Below are 15,945 nucleotides of genomic sequence, written 5' to 3'. Positions count from 1 at the left end.
TTGAAACATTATTATCAAATACAAAGCACATTACCCCCTGTTTATGTAGCAGTACTGAATACATTAGTACTAGCTTTTAATGCAGTTAGCTTTGCCCGCAAGCCTGTTAGCTTCTTCTTCGTGATTCAATTAGTGTGTATTGGTGACTCCGACCCAGAGGCAGGAAAGTTGCAATTGTGGTTTTCTGTCCAGAGACACGAGGGGGAGATGAAAGACCCCCAAAGCGTCCCATCAACACTTGTATCACCCCCAGAAATACATTGATTAAGGTAAACAAGTTATCACATTTTTGTAATTTTTTTGTCACATTTTTGTAATTTTTTTGTCACATTTTTGTCGTTTTTTTGTCGTTTTTTTGTCACATTTTTGTCACATTTTTGTCATTTTTTTGTCAAAATTTTGTCATTTTTTTGTCGAAATTTTGTCATTTTTTGTCACATTTTTGTCATTTTTTTGTCACATTTTTGTCATTTTTTTGTCATTTTTTTGTCACATTTTTGTCTTTTTTTTGTCACATTTTTGTCTTTTTTTTGTCATTTTTTGTCACATTTTCGTCATTTTTTTGTCACATTTTTGTCATTTTTTTGTCACATTTTTGTCATTTTTTGTCACATTTTTGTCTTTTTTTTGTCATATTCTTGTCATTTTTTGTCATTTTTTTATAAAATTTTTGCCACTTTTTCATCAATTTTTCATCACTTTTTTCTCAATGTTTTCTCACGTCTTTGTCACATTTCCATCATTGTTTTCGTCTCAGTTTTGTTGCTTTTTTTCCAGAAGCTTTTGGATTGGGGTAAAGCCAAACTGGAGAACATGTGCTCGGTTCAGGTGGGAGTTAAGGGGTTAAAGGGTCACTTTAATAGAATAGACACGCTAGTTCATAAAGTTGATACAAATGCTTTAAAATGAGATGCACAAATGTCTGAGTTTATAACATACGGAATAATAAAAAATAAAAATAGCATTTATATCCACGTTTTTCCTACAGTTCTACTCGAAGACACAATCCCAGTTTCTTCCTCTTCCCTTTCCAGATGCAACTGCGTTTCCCTCACACGGCCGCCTTATTCCTTAACTTCATTTTGGCTGTTGCTAGGCGACCGAACCAACCTCCTCCTCCTCCTCCTCCTCCTCCTCCTCCTCCTGCTGCTCCCGCAACAAAGACATGAAGTCGGTGTGTCAGAAACGCTCTGAAAAAAGGCCACCGGAGTCTGATTAAAGCCTCTCGTTACGCACAGATCCGGTGCACGCTCTGACTGCGTGTCCCGTCCATTCCCAACGCTCCGCCAAGCCTTTGTTTTCGCTTCCGCGCTCGCCAGTTGTTTCGCCGCGGAGCGATGTGTTGCCGCGCTGTTGCCAACGGCGACGGCAAACGGTCCGGGACATCGTGTACACGTCTGGAGCGTGAGCGTGTGTGTGTGTGTGTGTGTGTGTGTGAGTCAAAATGTCTCCGAAAAAAGAGGAGGAAATGTACAGCTTTACCCGGGACAAATCATCGCCACACACTGCGTTCCAAATGATTATGCAAATTGGATTTTTGTGTAAAAAAAAACAATAATAATAATGAAACTCATGGATGGTGTCGTGTCTTGGGGCTCTTTGAATCACTGACATTAATCTCAGAGACCTGGGATGATCAGTTTTCAGGTTAAGCCCAGTTAAGGGAAAAACTACTGAAAAAGGATGTTCCACTTTATTAAGCAGATCATCCTTTTCAAGCAATATGGGAAAGAAAAAGGGTCTTTCTGCTGAAGAAAAGTATGAAATAGGTATGAAAACCTTCGATATTTCATGAAAGATGAAGCGTAATCATCGAACTGATAAGAGATTTGTGGATGATTCAGACACACACTTTTTTTTGATTGAAATAGCTTTTGATTTCAGTAAATATGACCTAATGCGACATGACCATTTTCAGTTAAAGGAACAGGCCGGCGTTTTTCCACACTGAGATATGTTCTTACCTGAGCTGTGACGAGTTCTTTAGGACCTGTCTGATCTTCAGTCACGTAAACACAGCGCAGACGGCGTTAGCATTTAGCCTCTCCCTCTCTCCTCTATAGCTCCAAAACAGGTCAAGATAGAAGCTACCAAGCTCTTCCACGTTTCCCCTATTTAAATATGGTTACGTGAAGTGTTCCACTACAAAGTATAATTACACACAATTAAACAATGTGGATTTTCTAAGCGGATAAAAGGGGGAACTATATTGTAAGGCGTAATAATACCAGGAGTAGTTTGGCATCTGCACAGTAAAGTGAAGATTACTGCGCGGATTTCGAACTCGTGTTTTTAGTGATTTTTTTGTGTTTTTTTGTGATTTTTCGTCATTTTTTTTGTTATTTTTTTGTTATTTTTTTGTTATTTTTTTGTTATTTTTTGTTATTTTTCGTCATTTTTTTTGTTATTTTTTTGTTATTTTTTTGTTATTTTTTTGTTATTTTTTTGTTATTTTTTTGTTATTTTTTTGTGATTTTTTGTCACAAAGTTTATTGTTTTTTCATCATTTTTTTGTAAATTTGTTTTCATTTTTTTGTTAGTTTTTTTTGTCAGTTTTTTGTGATTTTTTGTGATTTTTTTGTGTTTTTTTTTTTCTTTTTCGTCATTTTTTCGTCCTTTTGTTGTGGTTTTTTGTCATCTCTCAGTATGGAAAAAACGGTGGCCTATTCCTTTAAAGCAGCTTCTTCCAAATTTCGAACTACTCCTGGTATTATTACGCCTTACAATATAGTCCCCCCTTTTATCCGCTTAGAAAATCCACATTGTTTAATTGTGTGTAATTATACTTTGTAGTGGAACACTTCACGTAACCATATTTAAATAGAGAAAACGTGGAAGAGCTTGGTAGCTTCTATCTTGACCTGTTTTGGAGCTATAGAGGAGAGAGGGAGAGGCTAAATGCTAACGCCGTCTGTGCTGTGTTTACGTGACTGAAGATCAGACAGGTCCTAAAGAACTCGTCACAGCTCAGGTAAGAACATATCTCAGTGTGGAGAAACGCTGGCCTCCTCAGTGACCGACTAGCGGCGTGAGCAGAAATCAAAGTGTGTCGGGCTTGATTTCGCGCTTTGGAGACGGCGTGCGTTTAGCGGAGGCTCTGCTTTCTCGCGGCGTTGAAAGGGAGGGTCACGTTCTGTCAGCTCGTGGCTCTTTCTCGGTGATCGAATTACAGAGACAGCGCTGGAGAAGATTCCGGTTACAATCTGCAAACAGCAGGAGGGAAAAGGCCGACGATTTGACCCAACGAGTCTCAGACGAGATCAAACGTTGCAGACAAACACAGACCCATTCTCTCATTGGAAAACGACTGAGCGTCTCTGGGAACCCCCCTTAACTGTAATCACGGCTTAACAGTGTAGCTCTAACGCGATCGCTGCACACAATACTTTATAATTGGTCTGTAATTACTCGTGAATGGGGCTAAATTGCCTCGTGTTGGGCCTCTCTCCGCCTCTCCTCCCCCCCCCCGTGCACGCCGGAAACGAGGTCAATGCGTTCGCTACTATGTCCCGCCCCCTCGTGTAATATTCATAAACAAGCGTTCACGTCCAGCGGCGTTTGTGCATCCGCCACATCGTCTCCGTGCAATATCAGGCTCTCACGACTGTCTGTTCTCATGTTTAAAGGGATATTTCAGGATTTTTGACACAGGGCCTCATTTATATCACTTATATCATCAGTCTGGTGTTATCAGTGATTTGCCTCAGGTGCTCTGGAGCGGGACAGACTGTTTTTAATGCAGGCGAGCTCAGTGTTTTTCCACCACTGTGTGCCGTGAGATATTGTCTGCTGTGCCGTGGGAAATGATCCAATCTCACCTCGATGTTTTTTTTTTAAAACAAATGCATTATTATCCACAAATAATGCACCGTTTTCGAGTGTCTGTGCCGTCTAGTGATCAGCAGAGTAACCATATTATACTCTTCCATATTTCTTTGAGACAAGAGGGCGGCTGTTAGGGCGGCTGGGGGCGGGTTTGTTGATGGGGAGGTCCTGCCCTCTTCAACTGGCCCGCTCTACACCCGGCTTTTTAACGCACCACTCGACGTAGGGGTCACATCATACACTGTACATAATAAAAGATATATAAATAATAATAATACATTAAAAATGCACATAGATTAAAATTGTGTTGAGCCTGGTAATGACGACTGGAGCAACAAGAACACGGACTATAATACGTGTATTAATGTGCCCTTATGTCATGAAAACTAGTGAACGTGGCTGATATTTGGCATTAGAAACTGAAAGAAACATATGAATGGTCGCTTTGTTACTTGCTTTGTAGCGATCTTGCAGGAAATAGTAATAGTGTAATAGTGTTTGCTTCTGTTATTATGTGAATAGTTCAAACAGTGGTTGTGAGTCAAAAAGCTGTTCTGAAAGGAAACGAGCTCTACATTTTTTGTTTTGCTTCTTTGCTCTTGTTCCTTGTTGTTGTTTTGTTTACACTGATTATACTGTGAGAAATGAAAAGTTCATCATTTTGAGTTGGGAGGAGGCGCTCATAAGCTTTTGCTTCAGCCGACTCCTTTTGAGCAAAATGTGTGCTCAAATAAAGTGAGTTAGTGATGTATTGAGGCGTTGTGGCGAGTGAGACTATACGGTGTTCCGAGTCAAGACACTTTGATGAGAACATTTTCTGCTGCTGGTGCCTCGTGATTATTTCAATGAAAACAATGCGCCTTGGCTCAACAAACGCTCAAACAAAAACATTGGACTAGCTGATATCGTAGACATGCGCTAGCCTTGCATTAGCCTTGCATTAGCCTAGCGCCACGAAACTCTTCAAATAGAAGAACTGCATGAATTACTAAACAATAAAGATCTCCATAAATCAGCAACACTCTGGATAATGAGGAAATGAGGCCCTATATCAAACATGAAACATCCCTTTAAGCCTCATTTCTACATTACATCTTCCCCTTATGTGTCACTGCTGGACACACAATATCTGATTTAATTGTGTGTAATCTTGATCTAGGGCTCGGTTCAGTCGGATGTTGGTCATATCCATAGAAATCACAGAAACTCTGTTAGCTAAGCCTGTTCCTACAAATGGTGAAATGTCCTTTTTGTAACATTTATATGATTTCCGTGGTTTCTCCATCATTGTCATGTTATGAGATAATGTCTGGTGGCCGTTGGCTGTGTGTCCGACGCCACAAAAAGCAGGAATTTAAAGGAACAGGCCACCGTTTTTACATACTGAGATATGTTCTTACCTAACCTTAGTGGAGTTAATATATCCCCGTCTGGTCTTTGTCCGTGCGCTCACACATACGCAGCCTCTCCCACATGTCACATAGCTCCAAAAAAGCTCACGATAGAAGCTACCAAGCTCTTCCACGTGTTCCCTATTTAAATAAAGTTACGTCAAGTGTTTTCATGCCAAGTATATTTACACAGAAATGTAACATGTGGATTTTATAAGCAGATAAAAAGGGGGACTATATTGTGAGGCGTAATGATACAGGAGCAGTAACTCCTAAAGACTTCCCGCTCACTTCCGTCAGTAGAAGCTGCGTGACTTGTAGAGCAGCAGAACAGTTGAAGAAGCCTGGATAACTTGTGAACGATGCCTTTTACGTGCATCGTGCCGGGCTGTGATAACAAGCAGAAAGTATATAGTGTAGTAATGTTTCACAGATTTCCAACTCACCCCGGACGACGACACAGGACTCAGGAGCTCCACCATGAGGTAGGAATGTGCAGCACTTTCCCAAAATATATTTTCTGCTTGTTGTAAAAGGCTCTGTACAAGTCACGCAGCTTCTACTGACGGAAGTGAGCGGGGAAGTCTTTAGGAGTTACTGCGCGGACGCTGTGCTCCTGTATCATTACGCCTCACAATATAGTTCCCTTTTATAAAATCCACATGTTACATTTCTGTGTAAATATACTTGGCATGAAAACACTTCACGTAACTTTATTTAAATAGGGAACACGTGGAAGAGCTTGGTAGCTTCTATGGTGAGCTTTAACTCGACTAAGGTTAGGTAAGAGCATATCTCAGTATGTAAAAACGGTGGCCTGTTCCTTTAAAGGTGGGGCAACATTGTTTTGGTTGACAGTTTATTTTGTACTTAACTCAACCGGGCGTTCGAGGTTTCCAACACACAGCTGCGTTATGTATCTGCACACAAACGTCGCTCAAGTATTCATTGAACTATTGCCAACTTTAGGTTTAACTAAGGTTTTGATAACTCGTTCTTCCTGTTTGTGGTATTCACCTGTGATTTAGCATTTAGGCCACATTTACGGTGGTTCATAACTAACGTCAAATCTCAAAAGGTCTGTACGTTCATTCATGATTTCTGACCAGGCTTTGACATCACCAGCAGCTAAAACATGTGGAGCGTTTAGCGTCGGCTAACGGCTAACGGCTATAGGAAAAACAGACTGAGCGGGCTAACGAACAGTGAAAGGTTTCCCGGTCCACATTCGTATTGTACTGTGTGTATCATCGAGACTTGAGAGCACGTACCGGTGAAGATGGGGCAGAGCTTCTCCCAGCAGGTGATGCCCCCCTCGGAGGTGAACTGTCCCAGGGCAACCTCCAGGAAGAAGACCGGCAGCCCTCCACCAAACAGGAAGATGAAGTAGGGGATGAGGAATGCACCTGTGGGGTCAGAGGGCGAGGGGTCAAGGGTCAGACGAGAACCGATGTTGACTAAAATAACTGTTAGCCTGAGGTTAGCGTGAGGCTAAAGGGCAGATCAGCTGTTGGAAAAGGTCGATCTTAAATCTCCGTTCCGTGGTGCACAAAATACACAAAACTATAACTTATGTTCTCAGTTCTTAATCCAAACAAGTCTGATTGATGTTTTAACAAGCAGTTTCTTATTTTAACATTTAGTTGTGCTACATTTGAACAATTACCATCCAAAAACCTCATGTTGTCGTGAGTTGGTGACATTGATGGTCACTGACAGAGCCGTGGGAAGATGTTTTAGTTAGGGGGCGCTGAGGGACAAAATTTACCCCCAAAATACTTTTTTTGTGCATAAATCCTATTTATTAACCTCTTGACTCCTGCCTGAACCGAGAGCATTTTCTCCAGTTCAGCTTTACCCAAATCCTGTAGGCCAGTGTGACGCCTCATTTGAAAGCTAAGATCTACAAATCTAAATGGATCTTTTTCCTCACATCAGATTTTTTTCATCACTTTTTTTTGTTGGGCAGTCGACTCATTTTTGTCACTTTTTCGTGACTTTTTTGTCACTTTTTTGTCAAATTATTCACATTTTTTCGTCAAATTCTCATCACTTTTTCGTCCTTTTTTCCGCATTTTTGTCATTTTTTTGTCAATTTTTTTGTGCATTTTTTGAAAAAAAATTGTCACTTTTTTGTCCTTTTGTCGCAATTTTTCATCAAAATTTTCTCTCTTTTTTGTCCATTTTTTGTCCATTTTTGTCATTTAAAAAAAAAACAACAACACTTTTTCGTCTTTTTTTTCCACATTTTTAGTCATTTTTTGGTCATTTTTTTGTAAATTTTTTGTCACTTTTTCGTCTCATTTTTGTCACATTTTCGTGACTTTTTTGGCACATTTTTATCATTTTTTGTCACTTTTTTTTCAAATTTTTCTCACTTTTTTTTAAATTTTTCTCACTTTTTTAAAAAAAAATTCTCACTTTTTTGTAAATTTTTTGTCACTTTTTCGTCCATTTTTTCTAAATTTTTCGTAAAATTTTTCTCACTTTTTGTATTTTTTTTCGTCAATGTTTTCTCACTTTTTTCACATTTTCATCCTTGTTTTCGTCTCAGTTGTGTTGCTATTTTCTCAATCTTTTGGATTGGGGTAAAGCCAAACTGGAGAAAATGTGCTCGGTTCAGGTGGGAGTTAGGGGGTTAATATTGCCTGCAGTTCACAATCCACCAGGGGGTGCTGCAGCGCCCTCAGCACCCTGGGTTCCCACGGCCTTGGTCACTGACTCTCGACAAAGGAAGCAGGTTTGTCCCCTTCGTGTTGCCGTACGCGGGACAAACTAAGATGCAGATTTTTTTTCGTCTTCAAAAAGTTATTATTCTCAATATTATCAATTAGTTGTACTTTCCACTTTGAGTACAGTAAGATTATTTCATCTCCTCCCACTAACGGAACAACGAAGAAGAAGCTAACACGCTAACGGGCAAAGCTAACTGATATTTCCATTGTGTAATTAGAGGTACAATATCCCTCTCTCCCTCTATCTTTTCTGTCAGCGTAGTATTTACTCTCACGGACAATTAATAAGTAAAACAGTAAACAACAACATGACACTCAATGGCCTCTAGGGGCATGAGTTACTTAGTGCTGCTTTAAAGGAATCATTTTACTGAACTAAATTCTATTAGAGTTCAGTATGACCCGTGTATGTTGTTACTTCAAAAACTTTGACCATCAGTGTGCTAAAGTTATAACTGTAGACTGTAAAAAAGATGGACGTAGCATTGCTATTAGCTGCTGAAGCCAGTGTTAGACCAGGCTCCGGAGGTTTCTGGAGAAGACTGTTCATTCAAACTTTTTTGCCCCTGTTTAAAGGAACAGGCCAGCGTTTTTCCACACTGAGATATGTTCTTACCTGAGCTGTGACGAGTTCTTTAGGACCTGTCTGATCTTCAGTCACGTAAACACAGCGCAGACGGCGTTAGCATTTAGCCTCTCCCTCTCTCCTCTATAGCTCCAAAACAGGTCAAGATAGAAGCTACCAAGCTCTTCCACGTTTTCCCTATTTAAATATGGTTACGTGAAGTGTTCCACTACAAAGTATAATTACACACAATTAAACAATGTGGATTTTCTAAGTGAAGATTACTGCGCGGATTTCGAACTTGTGTTTTTTGTAATTTTTTTGTAAATTTTTTGTCATATTTTTTTGTTTTTTGTCATTTTTTTGTCATTTTTTGTCAATTTTTTGTGTAATTTTTTTTGTCATTTTTGTAATTTTTCGCCATTTTTTTGTCATTTTTTGTCATTTTTGTCATATTTTTCGCCATTTTTTTGTCATTTTTCGTCATTTTTCGTCATTTTTTTGTCATTTTTTGGTAGAGAGAGGGAGAGGCTAAATGCTAACGCCGTCTGCGCTGTGTTTACGTGACTGAAGGCACGGGGGAAGATCAGACAGGTCCTAAAGAACTCGTCACAGCTCAGGTAAGAACATATCTCAGTATGGAAAAACGCTGGCCTGTTCCTTTAACATGCACAAGAAATAGGAGGAGGTGGCTCCAAAAAACCGCCACATTGCTAGCATGAACGAGCTTCGCTGAGCGCTCTGGGGAAAGTCCATCATTATTCTTCATCTTGTGTAAGTCTTACCTCCGCCGTTCTTGTAGCAGAGGTAGGGGAAGCGCCACACGTTGCCTAAGCCCACGAATCCCCCGGCCACGGACAGGACAAAGTCCAGTTTGCTGGCCCACTTCTCCCTCTGCGGGTGCTTCCCTTCGGCCTCATCCTCCGGCCGGGTCCCGGGACTCTTCCCTGGGGACGGCTTCAGAGTGTCCTTATGGAAGTCCTTCAGGCACTGCAGCTTCTCCTTCTGAGACATTCTGAGGAGCACAAAGGAAGACACATCTCAGTGGATCAGGGGTGGAATAGAACAGCACGATTGTCAAAAATAAAGTGTAATCGATTAGATTTGCAGTGTACATTTTCTACCTTATAAAAAACTAAATGCAGAACTTTGGGAATGGGCCAGACAGACACCAATGGAAAAGGAGGATTAGTCACTTAGGTGAAGAGGCCGACCACACAACACCTGGAGACAAGAGCTCGAAATAGACGTGAGGGAAATGAAAACCTCCAGGGGCGACTCATGAAAACTACCCGAGTCCAGACCCGCTGGAGAGCTGCCTGTGCTCTGAGAAGACAGAAGCGAGACCACCTGATAAGATGTTTGACCTTGAAAGCACCACCAGGCCAAGGCCAAAATCAAATCAGAAAAGAGTCTGAGATACATCTAAAGTTAAAGAGGGGGTGTTCTGCTTTTTTCAGTCCCATAGCACCAATCTATATCACACTACAATGATGACAAACCTTCTGCTGGTCTGTAAATGCAGTAAAAAACATGACAAAAAAATGACAAAAAAGTGACAAAAAATGACAAAAAAATTACAAAAAATGGACAAAAAAATTACAAAAATGTGACAAAAAATGACAAAAAAAATATGACAAAAAAGTTACAAAAATGAGAGCAGAAGAGTTCCACCTGAAGAAGTACAATTGCTCATTTTGAGAACCAGTGGTCTCTTGCTAACTGCACACATTCAAACTGAAATTTCGATTTGATTGCAATACAGTTCGGCAACTGTAAACTAATGGAGATTTCCAAAGTTAAAACACTGGAGTTATTGTTCACATTAAAACACTTGGACACCACAGTGAAGTATTTACCAGCAGTAACTCAGCAGTAACGGAGTTGTCTTTGTATAATGTTTTTATCTAATGTCAGTCAATGGAAATGCAGCTGCAAAGATGGCGGATCTGTGGAATTTCCTCTATCACATGTGCAAACCTACAGTTAGACTTACAAGACACTCCGAGAGATTAGGAGGAAACAAAAATCAGATTGCAAGTTTTCTGACAAGCCTGGCCGTTATTCATCTATTTATCTATTTCTTCAAGTCAAGATAAGGCTCTCGGTGCACATTTGATCTGTAGTTTGAAAGCACATCGAACCAGGAACTTAAAAACTGACGCAAGAATCATTTTCACATCTGTTTGTAGAGGTTTAAAACACAGGGTTAGCAGGTGTAGATGATAAGATCCATGGACGACAGGATGCTTCATTCTCTAAGGAGTTTGGATTAGAAAAGGCACCGTTTCCCAACCAGGGGGCCTTTGGATTCACTAATTGTGCCTATTTCATTGATTGACTGCGGAATTCTTCCGCAGTCAATTATTGGTTTTCATGTTCTTTATTATTATTCCTCTTCCATCTTTTTCCCGATTTTCTCCAGCTTTCAGCACCTTCATGCTTTGTGCAATTTATGCAAGTTATGTATCAAAACGTTCCTCATGTTGAGGAGAAGGTGCTGTTACTTTTGGGACTTCTGCAACTTATGTTTTTTCCGCAATCGGCCAAAATGTCGGAGATTTTTCCCATTGACTTATAATGGGGCTGCCGCAAATCCATGCTTTTCTGCACTTTTTTCTGCATTTTATGCAATTTCTGCACTTTGTGCATGTTCAGCTTCTGCAACTTGTGGGTTTTGAGAAAAAATTGTCCTTCTGCAATTTTCCAGTTTTTATATACGAGAGTTTGAAATGTTTGCATTGGTGTGTATGGGGGAATCCAGCCAATGGGGAAACTCCAGGACTTTCAGCCATTTGTGCTTCTGCCAATCAAGCACTGAGGCCATTTCAACAGTTTGACCAGTTTATGGAATATAAAAGTTTATGCAATATTAACAATTTATGCAAATTAACCACTTTATGCATTTTAAAGCGTTTATGCAACTTAAGAGTTTATGCCATTTAGGATTTATGAATTTTAAAGAGTTTATGCAATTTACATAATTTATGCAAATTAACCCATTCATGCATTTTACCACTTTATGCAGTTTTTCCAGTTTATGCAACATGACATTTTATGCATTTTACCACTTTATGCAAATTAGATTATGCAAATTAAGCAATTTATGCAATTTGAACAGTTTATGCAATTCGCTTCCCGCAATTCCACAGTCAATCGCAATGGCGCAGCCATTGCATTTCTAGTTTTTATTCATTTTCATTGATTTAATATAATGAGAATAAAAAACATGTTGAGATAGTAAACAGCTGCTAAACTAAATCCAGCAACAAGACGTCAAAGTGCCTCGTATGTGAAGGCAGTTTAAAGGAACAGGCCACCATTTTTCCATACTTTTTTTTGTCATTTTTGTGTCATTTTTGTGTATTTTTTTATTTTTATTTTTTTGTAATTTTTTGTAAATGTTTTGTCATTTTTTGTAAATTTGTTCGTCATTTTTTTGTAATTTTTTTGTAATTTTTTTGTAATTTTTTTGTAATTTTTTTGTAATTTTTTGTCCTTTTTTTGTCCTTTTTTTGTCCTTTTTTTGTCCTTTTTTTCGTCATTTTTTGTCATTTTTTTGTTAATTTTTTGTCATTTTTTGTCATTTTGTTGTGTTTTTTTGGTCATTTTTTTTTGTAATTTAGCATCCGCACAGTAAAGTGAAGATCACTGCGCGGATTTCGAACTACTCCTGGTATTATTCCGCCTTACAATATAGTCCCCCTTTTATCCGCTTAGAAAATCCACATTCTTTAATTGTGTGTAATTATACTTTGTAGTGGAACACTTCACGTAACCATATTTAAATAGGGAAAACGTGGAAGAGCTTGGTAGCTTCTATCTTGACCTGTTTTGGAGCTATAGAGGAGAGAGGGAGAGGCTAAATGCTAACGCCGTCTGCGCTGTGTTTACGTGACTGAAGATCAGACAGGTCCTAAAGAACTCGTCACAGCTCAGGTAAGAACATATCTCAGTGTGGAAAAACGCTGGCCTGTTCCTTTAAGCTCATGAAATAAAAGTAAAAACATATTCTTGGTTTTGTCCTGGTTTGGATTTGAGTCTATAGCGCTGGCACGGACATGGTTTAGTCCCATTGTCGTCTTTTATCTTCCTCCATCTGCTCCTCTTCGCCCCGAGGCTCGTGCTTTCACTCAATCCCCTTTTTATCTCAATTTGATTCATTTCGCAGAATACGCTCACAAAGGGACTGCGGCTAAAAGACACAGAGACAGATGCTTAAAATGTCATATATTGCTTTGGGTTTGAGTCAAAGTTACAACCAGAGGTGACAAAGCAAATACTAAAGTTTTCGAGGATGTGTGTTTTACGTGAGCAGTATTTTTGTTAAGAACTTTCTACTTTTATGCCACTTCATTTAAAATAGTACTTTCTACTTCACAGCATTTCTAAAAAGGGCCACAGTAAAAAGTATCACAACTCTATTACCAAGGCTTCCTGATCCACCTACATCATGCAGATTCAGATTTGATTTATTTGGACATTTAGACCAGGGATTCTCAACCTGGGGGTCGTGACCCACTAGGGGGTTGCCAGAGCATATAGTTAAATATGTATTTACATATTGTTATTATGCTGTTTTACCAGGGTGCCATTATTTGTTCTAAATTGAATTCATTTTTGTTTTTTTCTTTGTTTTTAAAGAGTTATATAGGTTAACCTCTTAACTCCCGCCTGAACCGAGAAGATCTTTTTCCTCACGTCACCGGATTTTTTTTCCATCATTTTTTTGTTGGATATTCAACTCATTTTTGTAACTTTTTCATCATTTTTTGGTCATTTTTTTGGTCAATTTGTTATCAATTTTTTGTCATTTTTTGTCACATTTTTTTTATTTTTTCGTCAATTTTTTATCAATTTTTTTTCATTTTTTTGGTCACATTTTTATCACATTTTTGTCATTTTTTATCACATTTTTTTTAATTTTTTTATTTTTATCACATTTTTTGTCATTTTTTCGTCAATTTTTTATCTTTTTTTTTTCATTTTTGTGTCACTTTTTTTTTTTTTTTTCTTCAATTTTTTATCAAATTTTTTCATTTTTTTTGTCACATTTTTATCACATTTTTGTCATTTTTTCTCACATTTTCTCACTTTTTTCACACATTTCCATCCTTATTTTCGTCTCACTTCTGTCGCTATTTTCTCCCCTTTTTTCCAGAAGCTTTTGGATTGGTGTAAATCCAAACTGGAGAAAATGTGCTCGGTTCCGGCGGGACTTAAGGGGTTAATGTCCCTGTTTTCCCCTGGTCTGACCCGGGTGGGGGTCACGATCCTAATTAACTGTTTAACGGGGGTCGCGGCTCTAAAAGTTCGAGAACCACAGACATTTTCCATGTAAAAATGTACATGAAGTCAAAGAGGAACAGGCAGAAACAAAGGCTTATCGTGCCCGTCCCAGTGACAGTACAGTGACCTCAGTGCAGTGTTGTAAAAATGTTCTATTTCCTTCCAAGAAACACTCCTGCACTTCCTGTATCAAACCCTTCCACCTCTTTAGTCACTCTCACACACTCTCGAACAGCTTGATTCTTATTGTACAGTCGGAGGGACAAACAGTCTTTTGTGTCAGAGAGCCTTCTGGATTAAAAAAAAAACGAAGATTAATTTGCTCAACTCAACAGACGTGCCTTTGTGTCGTGAAAGTCTGAGGCGTGTGTGAGCATTTCCTCTTTCACGCCCGCGGATAATTCTGGAGATAAGAGCCCCGAGCGGCCGAGATCCACTCGCGGGGCAGACGCTGCTGACTCATACGCAGGCCTGGTTAAAAATGCATTAGTGAAGAGCATGGCAGGCGTTTGAGGAACAAAAATACCTCTTACTATGGTTATCTATCGACTTCCTATCAAACTGCAGTGCTCGATATACTCTGTTAAGACTGAGCTAGATGTGTAAAATATGGCGTATAAAATGTATTGCTCAAAAGAGAAACTACGGATGATTCAAAGACAGTTTTACTTTCAGAATGACGCAGGGTTAGCAGGTATTATGTAGATGATAAGACCCATGGACGACAGGATGCATCATTCTCTAAGGAGTTTGGATTAGAAAAGGCACCGTTTCCCAACCAGGGGGCCTTTGGATTCACTAATTGTGCCTATTTCATTTTTATTCATTTTCATTCATTTAATATAAAGAGAATAAAAAACATGTTGAGATAGTAAACAGCTGCTAAACTAAATCCAGCAACAAGACGTCAAAGTGCCTCGAATGTGAAGGCAGTTTAAAGGAACAGGCCAGCGATTTTCCATCCTTTTTTTGGTCATTTTGTGTCATTTTTTTTTAAAAATTTTTGTAAATTTTTTTGTCATTTTTTGTCCTTTTTGTGTCTTATTTTTTTCTTTCAATTTTTTTTGAAATTTGTATTTTCTTTTTTTTAATTTTTTTTTTTTTTTTAGTAATTTTTTTTGTCATTTTGTGTCATTTTTTTATTTTTTTTTTGTCCTTTTTTTTGTCTTTTTTTGTCTTTTTTTGTCCTTTTTTGTCATTTTTTTGTAAATTTTTTTGTCATTTTTTTTGTCTTTTTTTGTAAACATTTTTTTATTTTTTTTGTCATTTTTTTTGTCATTTTTTGTCATTTTGTTGTGGGTTTTTTTTGTCATTTTTTGCAATTTTTTTGTAATTTTTTGTAATTTTTTTTGTCTTTTTTTGTCCTTTTTTTTGTCTTTTTTTGTCATTTTTTTGTCATTTTTTTTGTCATTTTTTGTCCTTTTTTGTCATTTTGTTGTGGGGTTTTTTTGTCATTTTTTTGTCATTTTTTTTTGTAGTTTGGCATCCGCACAGTAAAGTGAAGATTACTGCGCGGATTTCGAACTACTCCTGGTATTATTACGCCTTACAATATAGTCCCCCCTTTTATCCGCTTAGAAAATCCACATTGTTTAATTGTGTGTAATTATACTCATACGCGGCCTGGTTAAAAATGCATTAGTGAAGAGCATGGCGGGCGCTTGAGGAACAAAAATACCTCTTACTGTGGTTATATATCGACTTCCTATCAAACTGCAGTGCTCGATATACTCTATTAAGACTGAGCTAGATGTGTAAAATATAGCGTATAAAATGTATTGCTCAAAAGAGAAACTACGGATGATTCAAAGACAGTTTTACTTTCAGAATGATGCAGCCACAAGGTCGAAGTTTGATGGATAATCTTTTACTTACAGGGTTGTGACCTGCGTAGGGACTAATCGATTATTGAAATAGTCGACAACTATTTTAGTAATCGATTAATCGTTTTCTGGTTCACACAGACTCAAATGGAGCAAATATGAAATAAAAAATGTAGTATTTTTGATGAAAACCTACTTTGATTTTATATTTAGGGTCTGTAGTGTTTTGTACATTGTAAATTTCATTAATAAAGCCTCCAACAAACATTTCCCTTTAGTTTACTCCATCAACACGTCCTCAAACAGCGCCACTTAAG

General features: G+C 38.3%; 1 protein-coding gene across 1 annotated transcript in view; it reads right to left on the bottom strand.

Annotated features, from left to right (window-relative positions):
- Positions 1 to 9,530, bottom strand: part of slc6a6b (solute carrier family 6 member 6b) — a gene marked incomplete at its 5' end in the record, with an annotated part of 61,128 nt that extends 51,598 nt beyond the window's left edge. The window contains 2 exons of the mRNA XM_079579270.1: positions 6,488 to 6,622; positions 9,302 to 9,530. Coding sequence (XP_079435396.1) covers positions 6,488 to 6,622; positions 9,302 to 9,530 — 364 coding nt within the window. The remainder of the gene's footprint in view (positions 1 to 6,487; positions 6,623 to 9,301) is intronic.
- Between the last annotated feature and the right edge of the window lie 6,415 nt (positions 9,531 to 15,945).

This window comes from Gobius niger (assembly GCF_951799975.1).
Source record: "Gobius niger genome assembly, chromosome: 20".
In the NCBI taxonomy this organism is placed as follows: domain Eukaryota; kingdom Metazoa; phylum Chordata; class Actinopteri; order Gobiiformes; family Gobiidae; genus Gobius; species Gobius niger.
This window is presented reverse-complemented; position numbering and strand designations above follow the sequence as displayed.